Raw genomic sequence first — 15,842 nt, forward strand, 5'->3', positions numbered from 1 at the left:
AAATCACTTTGCTGTACGGCAGAAATTTACATTATAAATCAATTATACTTAAGAAAATCTTTTTTCAAAACATGTGGTGGGTCAAAAGGCGGATGGAAAAATAGGGAAATTAGAAAAAGAAGCTATCGTGCCAATCTGTAACATCGCTTGCTAAGAATATATTTATATCATCATCTCAAGGGATTTCTGTGAACCTCTTTGAAAATCTGTGGTAGGGTTCACCAAGTTCTTTCTTCTTCCTGGAAACACAGAACACTGCATTTCCTAGCCTCCCTTGAGCTTTGATCCCCATCATGCATTGACTTCAGGCCAATGACTTGGGAGACAGCAAATGTATGCTTCCAATATGAAGTCCAAAAAAAAAAAAAAAAAAAAAAAAAGTCGCATGGTTTGTTTTCACTCTCTTTCCCCCTTTGCAGAAACCTGGAAATAATGTATTCTGGGATGTTGATGCTACCAGATGGTGGAGCATCAATAGCTTGGGACCATGGGACTGTACAGAACAGAGAACTACCACCTCCCTTGCAGAGTGAGAGAGAAAAAGATGAGAAAGGGAGATTTTCAGGAGCTTTGCTTTATCCTAATTATCCTCTGCACAGTGATCAAAAGTAAAAATTTGGGTTGCTCTGAAATTCCGTTTTGGCTATTGAATTCTGCTTCTTTTAATGCATCATTACTCAGAGTCTGAACACCAGGGTTCTGGCTTTCTAAGCGTTACCAAAATAAAATAGAGTTGTTAAAATGGGGCAATGGACAAGTGCCCTGGAAGCATGGAGAAAACAGAGGCCAAGCCTGGAAAGGCTCAATTTGGGATGCCTGCCCTCTTTACTAAGACCAAGGATTGCTTAAGTCCTCTTTGTAGTCGCTCCACTACCCATCCCACTCCCACCCACCCCCAAGGGGGAAAAAGCACCACAAAGATAAAGCAACATACTTGGACGGGGAAAAAAGGCTGATAGTTTCCCACTGCATTGTATACTTGGACAAGCAGCAACACGGTTATGATACGCCCAGGATAAAAGTAATTAAATGTTGAAGGTTGCCTGGCATTAAGGCTGAATAGAAAATAGGCAACTTGATCAGAGAAAAAGTACATTTATAGGTGTTAACATTTAAGGACAGAACCTCCCCATACCTGAGCTGCAGGGCTAGGGCTGGAGGCATAATCTTTGCTCCGATCCTGCCGATGAGAGTCGGGAACACGCCCACCAGCTCCACTACCGTGATGTGTCGAAGATCCAGGCCACACTGTGCTTGCTGAGGAAAAAAGAAAAACAACAGGCAGTAGGAGATCTGTGAAGAACATTCCATGTCAAAGTGCAGGCAGCAGGAGCGGCACTGTTCTGTTTTGGGAAGTTTTTACTTGCCCACTCCACAAGTCCTGAAGATAGTTGAGAATTTCTGATTAACTAGGGGCTATAACACCTCAATACCTTCCTGGAGGAATCACTGAGACATGGCTTGGCAATGAGATTTTGAAAACCTTAGCACAATGGCAGTGTATGTATTTCCAGATGGGGTGAGACTTTGCAGGAGCCAAATTTCCTAAAAACTGTCCAAGACCACCCCCAGAGGACTCTAACCTGTTTTTGCAAGGAAACAAGACTGCTTCAGTGTCCCTTTATCTGTCCTGCCTTCCACCCCTCACATCCACCTGCCTTAAGTCCCCCCATACACTCACACAGGATGAAAGGTTCCAACCCTCAGCAGATGTCCTGGTTTTTATGTCCAGTGATCTGCTTTTGGTGATTGTTATGGAGGGGACGCCCTTTGATGGCCTGGCTCTGGTGGCCAGAGGAGCTGACATTCCTGGGTCCCACGTGACCGTAACAGTACTTGGGGGGCTACCATCCCCAGGACATTGCACAGACAACTGACAGAAACACACCCCCAGTTTCTGTGATAGAGGCCACGCCTTTTGTCCTGAATCTTCAGCCAGAGGGCAGGTTTCATTATTGGCACCTATCTAGAGGCCCTCAGAGAGGTTCTCAGCGAATGTGGGCCAAGGACGCCATCTTTGTGCTCTCCCTCTGGAGAGTTCCCCAGCTATGTGCAGGCAAGGGAGTTGATAGACAGCCTCACCCACTACAGATTGAGGCTCATGGCCCCTCTGGATGTGACAGACAGTTTAGGAAAATTTGAGAGTTGCCTGAAGTGGCCCTCCCAGCCCCACCCAGGCAAGAGCCCGAATCATAGCCCTACCCACTGTGTTACGTGGCCCCCAGCTCACAGAAAGGGTTGGGGAGAACAGCTAGAAGCTCCATAACCCAGCGGCTCTTAAGCTGAGAGGTGGGTGAGCAGAGCTAGTGGCTACCAGAGCAAAGCCAGTGGCCCTATTTGGCCAGGGAACTTGAGGCATGAGTCAGCTTGAGTCAAGCCTACATCAAAGAGCATTAGTGGCATCTGAGCTGCTTCTCTTGCTGTGCCCAGGAAGGGAAACTCATTCACAACTTCACTTATGACTAATGACTACCTTTAGACCACCTGACCAAGGAACCTAACCTTAACACACAGAAAGCTGGGTAGCCCATGCAACAGCCCTGCTTACAGTGGCACTTGAACAGAGAGTACAGCCTGTGGCTTTTTCTGTCTGCAGAGCAAAACAGGTGGCCTTACCTAACCAAAATATTCAGTGCACACTCTTGCCTGATTTAGGTCCCCAAACAATGAGCCATGCAGGCCCTGGGTCCCATCCTGCTGCCTGGCCAAGGAAAGGAAGCTCAATCATAGCACCACCTCCTGTTGGGCATAGTACCCAGTCCCAAAGGTCTAGTAAGTCTGATCAGAATCCAGACAATCACGAAGCCCATCCTACAGCCTCATTGGGACAGGAACAGAGACAGCATTCCTATCCAGCAGTTCCCATCCAATGGCACAACCCACCCCCAACCTCAGAGCTTGAACAGATGCTTTGCCCAAACAGACCCTAATAGCAGGCCGCCACCTGCCCCAGGATGGCAAACATGTCCAGAAACCTAAATGGAGCTGACTGGTGGAAAACTGTCAAAATGAACCTGACAAGTCTGGAAAAGCAAATTACTTACTCGGATGCACAGATACTGGTGTAAAGAATCAAGTATCATGAAAAAGCAAGTATGCATGACATGGCCAAAGAAAAGTAATGAATATCCAGTAACTGATCCTAAGGAAGTGGAGAGCTATGACTGCCAAGAATTCAGAATAACCCTCTTAAAGAGGTTTGGTGAACTAAAGGACAACTAAATGAAATTCGAGAAATGAAACAACTATAAACTATGAAAAAAATAGACCTGAAGAAGAGAATGGCTGAACTGAAGACTCGACAGAGAGCTTCAAAAGCATATTCAACCATGGAGAGGAATCAGAAACCTAGAAGATGGATACATTTGAAATTATCCAGTCAGAGGAACAAAAAGGAAAAATAATGAAAAAGATTGAAGAGAGCCCAAAGGACTTAGGGGACACAATGAAAAATATTTGCATTTTGCAAATTCCAGAAGGAGAAAGGGAACAAAAAGTCTAATTAAGTCAGTAATGGCTGAGGACTTTCCAAACTTGGGGAAAGAACTAAACATCCAGATCCAAAAGGCCAAAAGGATCCCAAGTAAGCTGAACTCAAATATGGCTATACCATGACATAGTATAATTAAGTTGTCAAAAGTCAAAGACAAAAGAGTTTAAAAAGCAGCAAGAAGGAGTTCCCATCATGGCTCAGTGGTTAATGAATCCAACTAGGAACCATAAGGTTGCGGGTTTGATCCCTGGCCTTGCTCAGTGGGTTAAGGATCCAGCGTTGCCATGAGCTGTAGTGTAAGTCACAGACACGGCTCGGATCTGGCATTGCTGTGGCTGTGGCATAGGCCGGCAGCCACAGCTCTGATTAGACCCCTAGACTGGGAACCTCCATATGCTGTGGAAGTGGCCCTAGAAAAGGCAAAAACAACAACAACAAAGCAGCAAGAAAAGAGAAGTTATATACAAGGGAACCTCCACTTAACTATCTATCAGTGGATTTCCCAACAGCAACTTTTCAGACCAGAAGAGAATCGTATGACCTATTCAAAATATTGGGGAAAAGAACTGTCAACGAAGAATTCATACCCAGTGAAGCTCCCCTTCAGAAATGAAGGAGGGATAAATACTTGCCTGAACACACAAAACTTGAGAGACTCTCCACTTAGGCCTGCCTTACAAGAAAGGTTCAAAGTTCGTTCTTCTAGTGGCAGTACAGACAGCCCTCCATATCCACGGGTTCTGAATCTGCAAATTCAACCATGGACCACTACTATGTGGACAATCTGGGGATCCACGGATGCGGAACTTACAGATACTGAGGGCTGACAATAGGATGTGAACAGCCACTAATTTTGGTAGCCTCAGCGGGTCTTGGAACCAATCCCCTGCTGACACTGAGGGATGACAATAAGAGGACAATAATTATAATAAATACATAGGAAGGTAGTCTAAAACTCACTGGTAATGGAAAATAGTCAAATGTGGATTCTGTAGAATGGTAATGGTGGTATGTAGTTTACTTAAAGCTCTAGTTTACGAGTTAAAGAAACATGGTAAAAATAATGAAATCTATTATCATAATTTATTTTTACATATATTATAATAATAGATTTAGTTGTTTTATAATAACTGAATTTATTTAAAATAAATTGTAACATCAATAACCTAAAATGTGAAGGGGAAGAGAAGTAAAAGTGTAAAGCTTAGGACTTTACTGAAGTTAAGTTTATATTAGTTTAAAATAGAGTGTTCTCATTTTAAGATTTCTGTTAATGTAAGCCTCATGGTAACCACAAGGGAAAAACCTACAGTGATTACAAAAAAGAACACGATACTAATACCACACAACATCAGAACACAATAAAAGAAAGCAGGAAAAGAGCCAACAATGGATCTATCAAACAACAATTAACAAGGCAGTAAGTCCTTATTTATCAATAAACACTTTAAGCATAAACATATTCAATTCTCCAAGTGAGAACAGAATGGCTAAATAGATTTTTTTAAAGTATCCAATGATATGCTGCCTACAAGAGTCAAACTTAGCCTTCAAAAAGCACATAAACAGAATAAAGAGATGAATAAATATTTTAAGCAAGGATAACACAAAAAGGGCAGGGGTAGTTAGACAAAATATTTTAATTGAAAAATTGGTAAAAGCAGACAAAAAGATCATTATGTAATAAAGGGATCAATACATCAAGAAGTTATAATGATTACAAATATTTATGTACTCAACATCAGAAAACTTATAAATATGTAAAGCAAAGAAATAATAGCGCTAAAAGGAGAAATAAACAGCAATACAATAATAGTTGGGGACTTTAATACTCTGGTCTCAACTATGGCTAGATGATCGAGACAGAAAAATCCGTGAGGAAACGGCAAATTTGAACACTACAGACCAAATATACCTAACGGACATAACACAGAACATCCTATTCGACATCAGCAGAATACATATTTTTCAAGTACACATGAAACATTTTCTAGACTAGACCGTATGTTAGGCCACAAAAATATGTCTTCAAAATTCAAGAGACTGAAATCGTACAAAGTATCTTCTCTGACCACAATGGTATGAAACTAGAACTTGAAAACAAGAGGAAACTGGAAAGGCACAAATACATGGAAATTTAACAACACTCTCCTGAAAAACATATCGATCAAAGGAGAAATCGAAGGGGAAATAAGGTATCTTGAGACAAACAAAAATGGAAACACAACATACCAAAACGTATGAAATGCAGCAAAAGCATTGTAAGAGTGCACAATAAAAGCAAGAAATTTACCAAATAACCTAACTATTCCTTAAGGAGGTAGGAAAACAAACTGAGCCCAAAGTTAGCAGGAGGAAGGAAATAAAGATTAGAGCAAAAATAAATGAAATTGAGAACATGAAAACAGAAAAGATTAATTATACTAAGAGTTGGTTCTTTGAAGAGATAAACAAAATTCACAAACCTTCAGCTAGACTAACCAAGGAGAAAAGAAATCAATAAAATTAAAAGTGACAAAGGAGACATTACAATTGATACCACAGACTAGAAGGTTCGTAAGAGGCTCTTACAAACAACTCTACGGCAATAAATTGGACAACTTAGATGAAAAAAATCTTAGAAACATGCAAATGATGAAGAGTGAACCACGAAGTAATAGAAATTCTGAATAGACTAATTAGTAGTAAGGAGATTAAATCAATAATCAAAAATCAAAAGAAAAGCCCAGGATCAGATAACTTCTCTAAATGAATTTTACCAAATATTTCAACAAGAATTAACACTACTCCTCAAATTTTTCCAAAAAAAAAAAAAAACTGAAAAGGGGGGAACGCTATCAAACTCATGTCCTGAGGCTAGCATTACCCTATTACCAAAGCCAGAAAGGACACTATCCAAAAAGTACAGATCAATATCCCTGATTATTATAGACGCAAAAATTCTCAAAATGCTAGCAAACTGAATTCACAGCACATTAAAAGAATTATTTACCATCATCAGGTGGGATTTATACCTGGGATGCAAGGATAGCTCAATATATGCAAATGAATGTGAGACATCAGATTAATAAAATGAAGAAAAGTCATCTCAATAGATGGAGAAGGAAATCACCTGACAAAATTCAGCACCCTTTCATCGCACTCAATGGGGAAAAGCTGAAAGATTCTAATGGCATTTTTACCTAAGTGGGGAAAAAAAATCCTCAAGTTTTTACATAGAACCATGAAAGACCTCTAAATAGCCAAGCCATCCTGAGAAAACCAGGAGGCATCACACTTTCGGATTTCAAGCTATACTTTAAAGGTATGATAATCCCAACAGCATGGTACTGGCATAAAAACAGACCAAAAAAACCCAAATGGAACAGAACTGAGAGTCCAGAAATAACCCCAAACATATGCAGTCAACTAATATTTAACAAAAGCCAAGAATATTCAATGGAGGAAAGACAGGCTCTTTACTGATTGGTGCTAAAAAAACAAAAACAAACAAAAAAAACAAACAAAACTGGACATTCACACGTTAAAAAAAAAAAATCAAAGTAACCCATCATAACACTACTTACAAAAATGAACTTTAGGAGTTCCCGTTGTGGTGCAGTGGTTAACAAATCCGATTAGGAACCATGAGGATGCGGGTTCGATCCCTGGCCTCGCTCAGTGGGTTAAGGATCCGGTGTTGCTGTGAGCTGTGGGGTAGGTCACAGACGTGGCTCGGATCCTGTGTGGCTGTGGCTGTGGTGTAGGCCAGTGGATACAGCTCCAATTGGACCCCTAGCCTGGGAACCTCCATATGCCAAAGGAGCAGCCCTAGAAAAGGCAAAAAAAAAAAAAAAAAAAAAAAGACAAAAATGAACTTTAAATGGATTAAAGACTTAAATTAAGACCTGAAACCATGAAATTCCTAGATGAAAAAATAAGAAAAAAGCTCCTTGCTACAGGTCTTGGCAATCATTGTTTTGTTTATGACACCTAAAGAACTAGCAACAAAATGAAAAACGAGTGGGATTACATCAAACTGAAAAGCTTCTGCACAGTAAAAGAAACATCAGCACATGCAAAGACAACCTACAAAATGGGGGGGGGGTGCCAACTGTTCATCTGATAAAGGGTTAATTTCCAAAATATCTAGAAGTTCCTGCCATGGCACAGCTGGCTAAGAATCTGACTGCTGCAGTTTGGAGTCCTGCAAAAGCACAGGTTCAACCCCTGGCCATGGCTCAGAGGGTTAAAGGATCTGGCGTTGCCATACCTGTGGCATAGGTTGCAGCTACAGCTTGGATTCAATCCCTGGCTATATGCTGTGGGCGTGGTCATTTAAAAAAAAAGGAGGTAGAATTTATTTATTTAGTTAATTAGTTATTTTGCTTTTTAGGGCCACACCTGTAGCATATGGAAGTTCTCCGGCTAGGGGTTGAATCAATTGAAGCTTCAGCTGCCAGCCACACCACAGCCACAGCCACGCGGGATCCAAGCTGTACCTGTGACCTACACCACAGCCCATGGCAACAGTAGATCCTTAACCCACTGAGCAAGGCCAGGGATCGAACCCACATCCTCATGGCTACTAGTTGGATTTGTAACCCGCTGAGCCACAACGGGAACTCCCTGGCCTGGAATTTATTTTTTAAAATAAATAAAATTTTAAAAAGAAAAAAAAAAAAGAGTTCCTGTTGTGGTGCAATGGGATCACAGGGTCTCTACAGCACTAGGACGCAGGTTCAATCCCTGGCCCTGCGCGGTGGGTTAAAGTATCTGGCATTGCAGCAGCTGCAGCATAGGTCCAAACTTGTGCTCAGATGTGATCCCTGGCCAGGGAACTCCATATGCCATGGGGCGGCCAAGGGGGGAGGGAAAAAAAAAAAAACTGAAGAACTCAGACAACCCGGTAACAAATACATAATCCAATTTAAAAAATAAGCAAAATAGACCTTTTTCCAAAGAAGATGTAGGAAAGGCAACAGATACATGAAAGGATGCTCAGTATCACTAGTCCCTAGGGAAGTGCAAGTCAAAATGAGGAGACATCACCACATGCCTGTTAGAATAGTTATCATCAAAAAGACAGATAACAAACGCCACTGAGGATGTACAGAGAAGGAAAGCTTGTGCACTGTTGGTGGGAATGTAAATTGGTGCAGCCACTATGGAAAACAGTAGGACGCTTCCTCAGAAAATTAAAAACAGAACTACCATATGATTCTGCCATTCCACTTCTGGTTATTTATCCCAAGAAAAACACTAACTCGAATAAGACATAAGCATCTGAACGTTTCCCTGCAGCATTATTTACATTAGCCAAGTTATGGAAACAAGCTATGGATGAATGGATCAAGAAAATGTAAGAGATGGAATGGAATATTATTCAGATACAAACAAGAATGACATCTTGCCATTTGCAACATGGATGGACCTTGAGGGCATTCATTATATGAAGTGAGCTAAGTCCCAAAGGAAAAGATAGTTGTTCTAGGACCTCACTTATATGGGGAATCAAGAAAGGCAAACAAAACCCAAAAACTAGCTCATGGATATAGAGAAGAGTCTTGGGGTTTGCCTGAGGTGGGGCTGGGGGTTGGGCAAAATGGGTGAAGGGAGTCAAACGATACAAATTTCCACTAATAAAATGAAAAAATTATGGACATGTAATGTATAGCTTGGTGATTAATACTGTATTGCACATTTCAAATTAGCTAGGGAAGTGGATCCTGAAAGTTCTCCTTACAAGAAAAATTTTCTATGTACGGTGATGGATGTTCACTATTGCGGCAATCATTTGGCAGTATACACAAATACTGAATCCTTATGTTGTACACCTGAAGCTAATAATGCTGTGTCAATTATAGCTCGATTTTTTTTTAAAAGAGATGAAAATGGGAGTTCCTGTCGTGGTGCAGTGGTTAACAAATCTGACTAGGAACCATGAGCTGGCGGGTTCGATCCCTGGCCTTGCTCAGTGGGTGAAGGATCCGGCGTTGCCTTGAGCTGTGGTGTAGGTCGAAGATGCGGCTCGGATCCAGTGTTGATGTGGCTGTGGTGTAAGCCGGTGGCTACAGCTCTGATTAGACTGCTAGCCCCTGGAAACCTCCATATGCTGAGGGAGCAGCCCTAGAAAAGGCAAAAAGACAAAAAAAAAAAAAAAAAAAAAGAGAGAGAGAGAGAGAGAGAGGAAAATGTTCCAACCCTCTGAGCTGGCCCTTGGCAAGAGCCTCAGAGACATGACCAATTCAACCATGTGTCAGGAGGTCTTATCAGGAGGGGGGATGGTAGTAAGAGAAGAATAAAAAAGTAATTTGAAGGAGTTCCCATCGTGGCGCAGTGGAAACGAATCTGACTAGGAACCATGAGGTTGCAGGTTTGATCCCTGGCCTCGCTCAGTGGGTTTAGGATCTGGCGTTGCCATGAGCTGTGGTGTAGGTCGGCAGCTGTAGCTCCAATTCGACCCCAAGCCTGCGAACCTCCATATGCCGCAGGTGCAGCCCTAAAAAGCAAAAAAAAAGAAGAGGTCAGGAAATGTATGGTCATGGACTAGAGCCTGCAAGGCACAATTTCCCACGTGATGGGGTGCTGTGGCCTCGTCCTACATGAAGAGCAAGCCCCAAGCTGGCACAAGGGGATACAAGGTGGAGCTAAGGTGGCAGGAACTGGGGGTAAAGATGAGATCAGTTGGGTTCCTGTCAGAGGAGCCCGAAATGTTTTACACGGCCCTTCGGAGTTCATGGGAAATCCTTCAGGTACACGGGGAGAATAAACAAAGACATTATTCGCTATCTTAGTGCTGAAATAAGAAGCCTTCCATTAAACCGAGATAGCTCTAAACACCTATTTACCATACATAATACACGAATGAAATATTCCTCAAAAAGCATAGGGTGCCACGTCCTCCGTAACCCAGAGATCCTGTCTCTTGAGCATGCAATCGATTGGCCACTGTTATTGAAAACCAGCTTCAGGACAAAAAATCAAGCAAGTTCTATCTAGCTCAGTTCTCACGGTTTCTAGCTTTCCCCACCCCCACCCCAAAAGACACTGGTTGCCTCACTGTGTGGCTCTACAACGTACAGAGCTGGGAAGGGCACATTTCCTAGAAAAGCCCCCCTCAGACCTTAAAGTGCTCAGGAATAACCTGGAGGTCTTGCTAAAAGGTAATTTTTTTTTTTTTTTTTTTTTGCTTTTTGGGGCCGCACATCTCAAAGTTCCCAGGCTAGGAGTTGAATCAGAGCTGCAGTTGCCTGGCAACACCACAGCCACAGGAACCCAGGATCTGAGCTGTGTCTGCAACCTACACCACAGCTCACGATAGGAACATCAGATCCTTAGCCCACTGATCAAGGCCAGGGATCAAACCCATGCCCTCATGGATACTAGTCGGGTTCATTATTGCTGAGCCACAACAGGAACTTCCAAAGGGTAGCTTCTGACCGGGGAGGCCTGGAATGGAGCTTGAGAATTGGTGCTCCTAAGAAGCTCCCAGATGATGCCCATACTGCTGGTCCACAGACCACAGTGTGAGCACCCTTTTCTAAAAGCTGGTGGCAACTCTCCGAGGAGCTCTGTGCACTGGGGAAGCTCCCTGCAGGAGGACACAGGGCCTGAGGGCTGCAGGACGCCTCTCATCCCTTGAGCCATCCCTGAGGGCAGAACAACACGGACTGCCCCCGTCCCAGCAGCATCCTGGACGGTTCAGCAAAGACCACCGTTCTTTGGCTGGGCCTGGACCGCACGTCCATTAGGCTTATTAGGGAAGACAAACAAAGCTCATGAGCTGGAAAAACACTGGGGTAGCTCCAGGGAGTCAATGTTAATCAGCTTATGCCCCAGAATGAGAAATGAATGGTGGGAGTTGTAAAGCATCCGCGCCTGAAACTCGTGGTAAATGGATTAGGCACTGAAGCTGGCCTTTGCTTTTAACGAAATGACTGGGCCCCGCCGGTCCGAGGTCTCCCGCCCGCCTTGGCCCTGCTGCAAAGACTCACCTGCAGCATCCCCAGCTGCATCCGGTAGAGGAGGTTTCGGGCTGTGGGTGTGGACAAAATGAGCAGTCTCCTTTTCTCATAAAACTGATCCAGAAGGGCAGCTGCCGTTCTGACGCCCACATTGACATTCATGGCTGTAATCAGACATGACCGGAGAGGTCAGAACCGTGTGTGTTACAAGTAAGACCCTGAGATTAAGGATCCAAACAGGAAGTATTAGTTTGGGGGCGGAGGTGGTCCCAAGAAGCACCGGGTTGGGGAGTGGGAACCTGGGTGAGTTTCCTCTTGCTGCTGCCACTCATCTCCACAAAGCCGGTGGCTTAACACGTGCAACTTCTCTCACAGTCCTGGCAGTCAGCAGTTGAGAAGGGGTTTCAAGCGCCTAAAGTCAAGGTCGTTGGCAGGGCTGTGTCCTCCCTCCCCCACAAGATGCTCTGGGGGAGCGGCTGTTTCCTCGCCTTTTCCAGCATCAAGGGGCCGCCTGCGCTCCTTGGCTCGTGGTCTTTCCTCCACCTTCAAAGCCAGCAGCGTAGCGTCTTCCCATCTCTCTGCCCTTTTTCTCTGACTCTGAGAGCGCTTCCGCCTCCCTCTTATAAGGACCTTCGGGATTACATTGAGCCCACCTGGATCACCCAGGCCACTCTCCCCATCTTGAAATCGTTAGGTTCATTACATCTCCAAAGCCCCTTTTGCTACCTAAGGCAATAGAGTCACGGGTTCTGGGGCTTCAGATGTGTTTATCTTTGAAGAGGAGGAGGAGGGAGGGAATTCGTCTCCGACCTCAGGAAATCCGACGGGGAAGCAAAGAGGGCTGTTCTTTGTACTTTATGAAATTGAAGAGCCTCGGGCATTGAGCTCATGATTTACATTTCTGTCTGTCTGTCTCTTTTTCTCTCTCTCTTTCTCTGTCTCAGCTAACTCTGAATGGCTGGGATTACAGGGAAAGCATGAAGATAAAGTCCCAGGAAATGAGAAAAAAAAAGTGGAGCGCGGAAGTAAGAGACATGTCCAGAATTTTCTGGCGAGTCCAAATTTCACACTAGGATCACAACCCAGTCCACTTTTTGTTCCTCGGTAATAACAGCTGACATGTACTGAGCACCGCTCAATTCCACTGTTCCAGGGATGACCTCATTTAATCTGCATGACTCCAGGAGTAGGTAAAGCTTGATCTTCTTTATTTGACATTCAGAGGAGAGATTCCGAATGCCCAAGGTCTGCATGACTTTCCAGTTAGTGTCATGCGTTACAGTGTCTGCACACAGTAGTGTACTGGCTTTGATTTAAAAAAAAGTCTTATGGAGTTCCCTGGCAGCCTAGTGATTAAGAATTTGGAGTTGGCACTGCTGTGGCTCAGGTTCAGTCCCTGGCCCAGGAACCTCTGCATGCCATGCGTGTGGCAAAAAAAAAAAAAAAAAAAAAAAAAAAAAAGAGTGGCACAGCGGAAACAAATCCACCTAGTATCCGTGAGGGTACAGGTTCTATCCCTGGCCTTGCTCAGTGGGTTAAGGATCCAGTGTTGCCGTGAGCTGTGGTGTAGGTGGCAGATGCAGCTCAGATCCCGAGTTGCTGTGGCTCTGGCGTAGGCCGGCAGCTACAGCTCTGATTCAACCCCTAGGCCTGGGAACTTCTATGTGCTGTGGATGCAGCCCTAAAAAGCCCCCCCCCCCCGGAAGAAAAAAGTCTCATATTTATAGAAGGGAAGAACAAGGTACAGGCTTTGCTGATTCATAATGCCACTGATTCACATGGCCTTGGGTTCCCAACTCCAGCCTCCTAGGAGGATGTGAAAGAAATCAGTAAATAGAGGCAAGGGGGGAGGGCAGGTGTGATGGGCTGCGCAGGTATTGAGGACCGTTTTCACCCATCGGATGGCGAAGGAATGGCATCCAGCCTTTCAAAGTATTTAGAAGGAAACCCTCTCTCCTCCCCAGCCTGGAAATCAGAGGCGAAGAGTCTTCGGGGTCTGCTGCCGGCTGGAGAGAGGGGTGCACGCCTACCTGCGCAGGTGGGCTCCGTGCCAGACCAAGCCAGGTTGGACTGGCAGACTCGGGCAGGGCTTCCCTGTAGCTCGTAGCCTCCGACGCACGAGAACTCACAGGTAGCCCCGTAATTATCGCCGTCGCTGGAGCACCTCATGTAGCCGTTCTCGGGGGCGTTGAGTTTCCCGCAGCGTCTGACTGTAGGGGACACAAGCCCGGAGGCGGCTCAGTGCGCAGCTCCCCGACCCAGCGTAACCGAGGAAGGGCAGGGCTGAGGCACCAGCTCTGCGATCGGGCTTCTGCATGGGCCTGGGAAATGACAGAGGGGGCAGGGGGCTATCTGGCCCGTGGGTGGGCCTCAGAAGGGTCACCGTTCACACCAGTGAGACCGCTGAGCTGAAGCGGTTTCGCCCGCTGTGCTCTAGACGAGGAGGTTGAACCCAGAAGGAGGACAGATGGCTGGTAATCAGCCGCCCAGACCACTGAGAAATAAAGTAAACCTGAAAACCCTTTTTCTTCAGGTGGACCAAAGGTCTGGAACGCCAAGAACGGGGTCTCCTGGTGACCCAAGCTAGGGGGCTCCTAAGCTCCTTTACAGAAAGACACAGAGGCTTTCGCCGGTCACCAAAGCCCAGGGGTGGAAGAGTTATTGAATAATATTCCTCTGGGACAGCCAGCCGGGGGCTCACGTGAGACTGGCTTCCTGTCCCCTCAGACTCCGCCAGTCATCTGCCAGCACTGAACCTCATCCGGATTTGTACTGTGACATTCAGGCATTAAGACAGCCCCCGTCCCCTTGCCTCACCGTCAGAGGCTAATCCAGAGCTGGCAACGATCCCTCTGGACACGGGCACTCACAGAGGGTTCTGGCTTGAGGCTCCGCTTCCCTTTGCTCTTACAAAGAGAGGACCAAAAAAAAAAAAAAAAAAAAGCCAAGAAGCAGTAATCTTACCTCTTACTTTAACTCGAAATTTGCAAATGCCCTTGTTCTCAGCTCTGTCATAGACCGTGTACTGGATCTTGTGGTCTCCTTCTGGAAAATGTGAGCCTGGGGGTAGGCCTTTTAGAATAACACTAAAAAGGGAAAACAAAAATCAGAAACACCAAAGACAATCATTGTGGGCCTAACAACTGGGCCATGATGGACCTAAGGAGCAAAAGGGACCATTAGGGGGCATTTGTTGAGCACCCCGTCTGCAGGATGCAGACAACACACGACAGCCCTTAGGCCAGTTTTACTACTTCGATTCTTTTTTTTTTTTTTTTTTTTTTCCAGTCATGCTCACGACATGGGGAAATTTCCGGGCCAGGAATTGAACCAGCACCGCGGCAACGACCCAAGCCACGGCAGTGACAACGCCAGATCTTTAACCCGCTGAACCACCAGGGAACTCCTACTACTTAAGTTCTTGAAGAATAGAATTTCCTGAGCTTTACTCTAATTTTAGAAGAGTGGTTTGAGACCAGAAAATGGTGATTCTTGAGCAGTTCAGATTTATTTTTCTCGCCGGAATGTAGAACAGATGATGGGGGAGGCTGAGGACCCAGAGCCCAAGTCTTTCTCCAGTCCTCCTGTGTTTCAAGGGGGACCTGGAGTGCCTCCCTGTTGAGGATGAAGGCATTTTCAGTGAGGAAAATCATTGAAGAGAGTTCAAATGGTCACTGGCTGTCAGGGCCTGCAGGGGGCGCCAGACCTTTCTCTGCTTTTCCTATGTGGGTGACGAGAAACCTTTCCTGAGCAAAAGGCAAGTTCAGTGTGATTCCTTGGTGATCCTAAGAATAAGAATAATATGGATAATCATACTAAATTATTTTTTAATTTGTAATACTTTGTTATTGTTTAATTTAATAATTTAGTATTACTATCGTTATTATTGTTCTTTGTACTTAGCACAAACCGCACACATCAGGCATGGTTCTGGGCATTTTACATAAATTAGTTTATTTCATCCTTGCAACAACCCTATGAGGTAGGCATTATTTCCATTACCCAGATTAGAACATTGAGCACCAAAATATCAAGGAACTGGCCCGAGGTCACACAGTGAGGGTAACTCTTTCTTCTTGGCTCTCTGATAAGAACATCAGTAAATACGGCATAATCGAATGCTTGGTTTTATTTTTTTTTCCATACATAGACAATTTCCCTTCACTCTACACTTGTTAGGAGAATGCAATGAGAATATTGCCTAATAATGGGCACGTGAAATGATGTCTGAAGTTACACTGAGGAGAACCTTCCACGTAGGTGGACAAGGTAGTTGTTTACGAGTATAAAGTGAGGGGTGTTAGGAAAGTGCTGGAAATCCCTCCATTCGAGATGTTATTTTGTTGTTTGCTTTTTAGGGCCGCACCCGCGACATATGGAGGTTCCCAGGCTAGGGGTCCAAT

General features: G+C 44.7%; 1 protein-coding gene across 2 annotated transcripts in view; it reads right to left on the reverse strand.

Annotated features, from left to right (window-relative positions):
- Positions 1-15,842, reverse strand: part of SRPX (sushi repeat containing protein, X-linked) — a 122,886-nt gene that overhangs the window by 21,361 nt on the left and 85,683 nt on the right. For both annotated transcript variants that reach the window (XM_001927105.5, XM_005673554.3), the window contains 4 exons: positions 14,404-14,525; positions 13,470-13,649; positions 11,470-11,603; positions 1,136-1,257 (listed from right to left, as the gene is read on the reverse strand). In XM_001927105.5, the coding sequence (XP_001927140.1) occupies positions 1,136-1,257; positions 11,470-11,603; positions 13,470-13,649; positions 14,404-14,525 (558 nt within the window). The remainder of the gene's footprint in view (positions 1-1,135; positions 1,258-11,469; positions 11,604-13,469; positions 13,650-14,403; positions 14,526-15,842) is intronic.

This window comes from Sus scrofa, chromosome X (genome assembly GCF_000003025.6).
Source record: "Sus scrofa isolate TJ Tabasco breed Duroc chromosome X, Sscrofa11.1, whole genome shotgun sequence".
NCBI lineage: Eukaryota > Metazoa > Chordata > Mammalia > Artiodactyla > Suidae > Sus > Sus scrofa.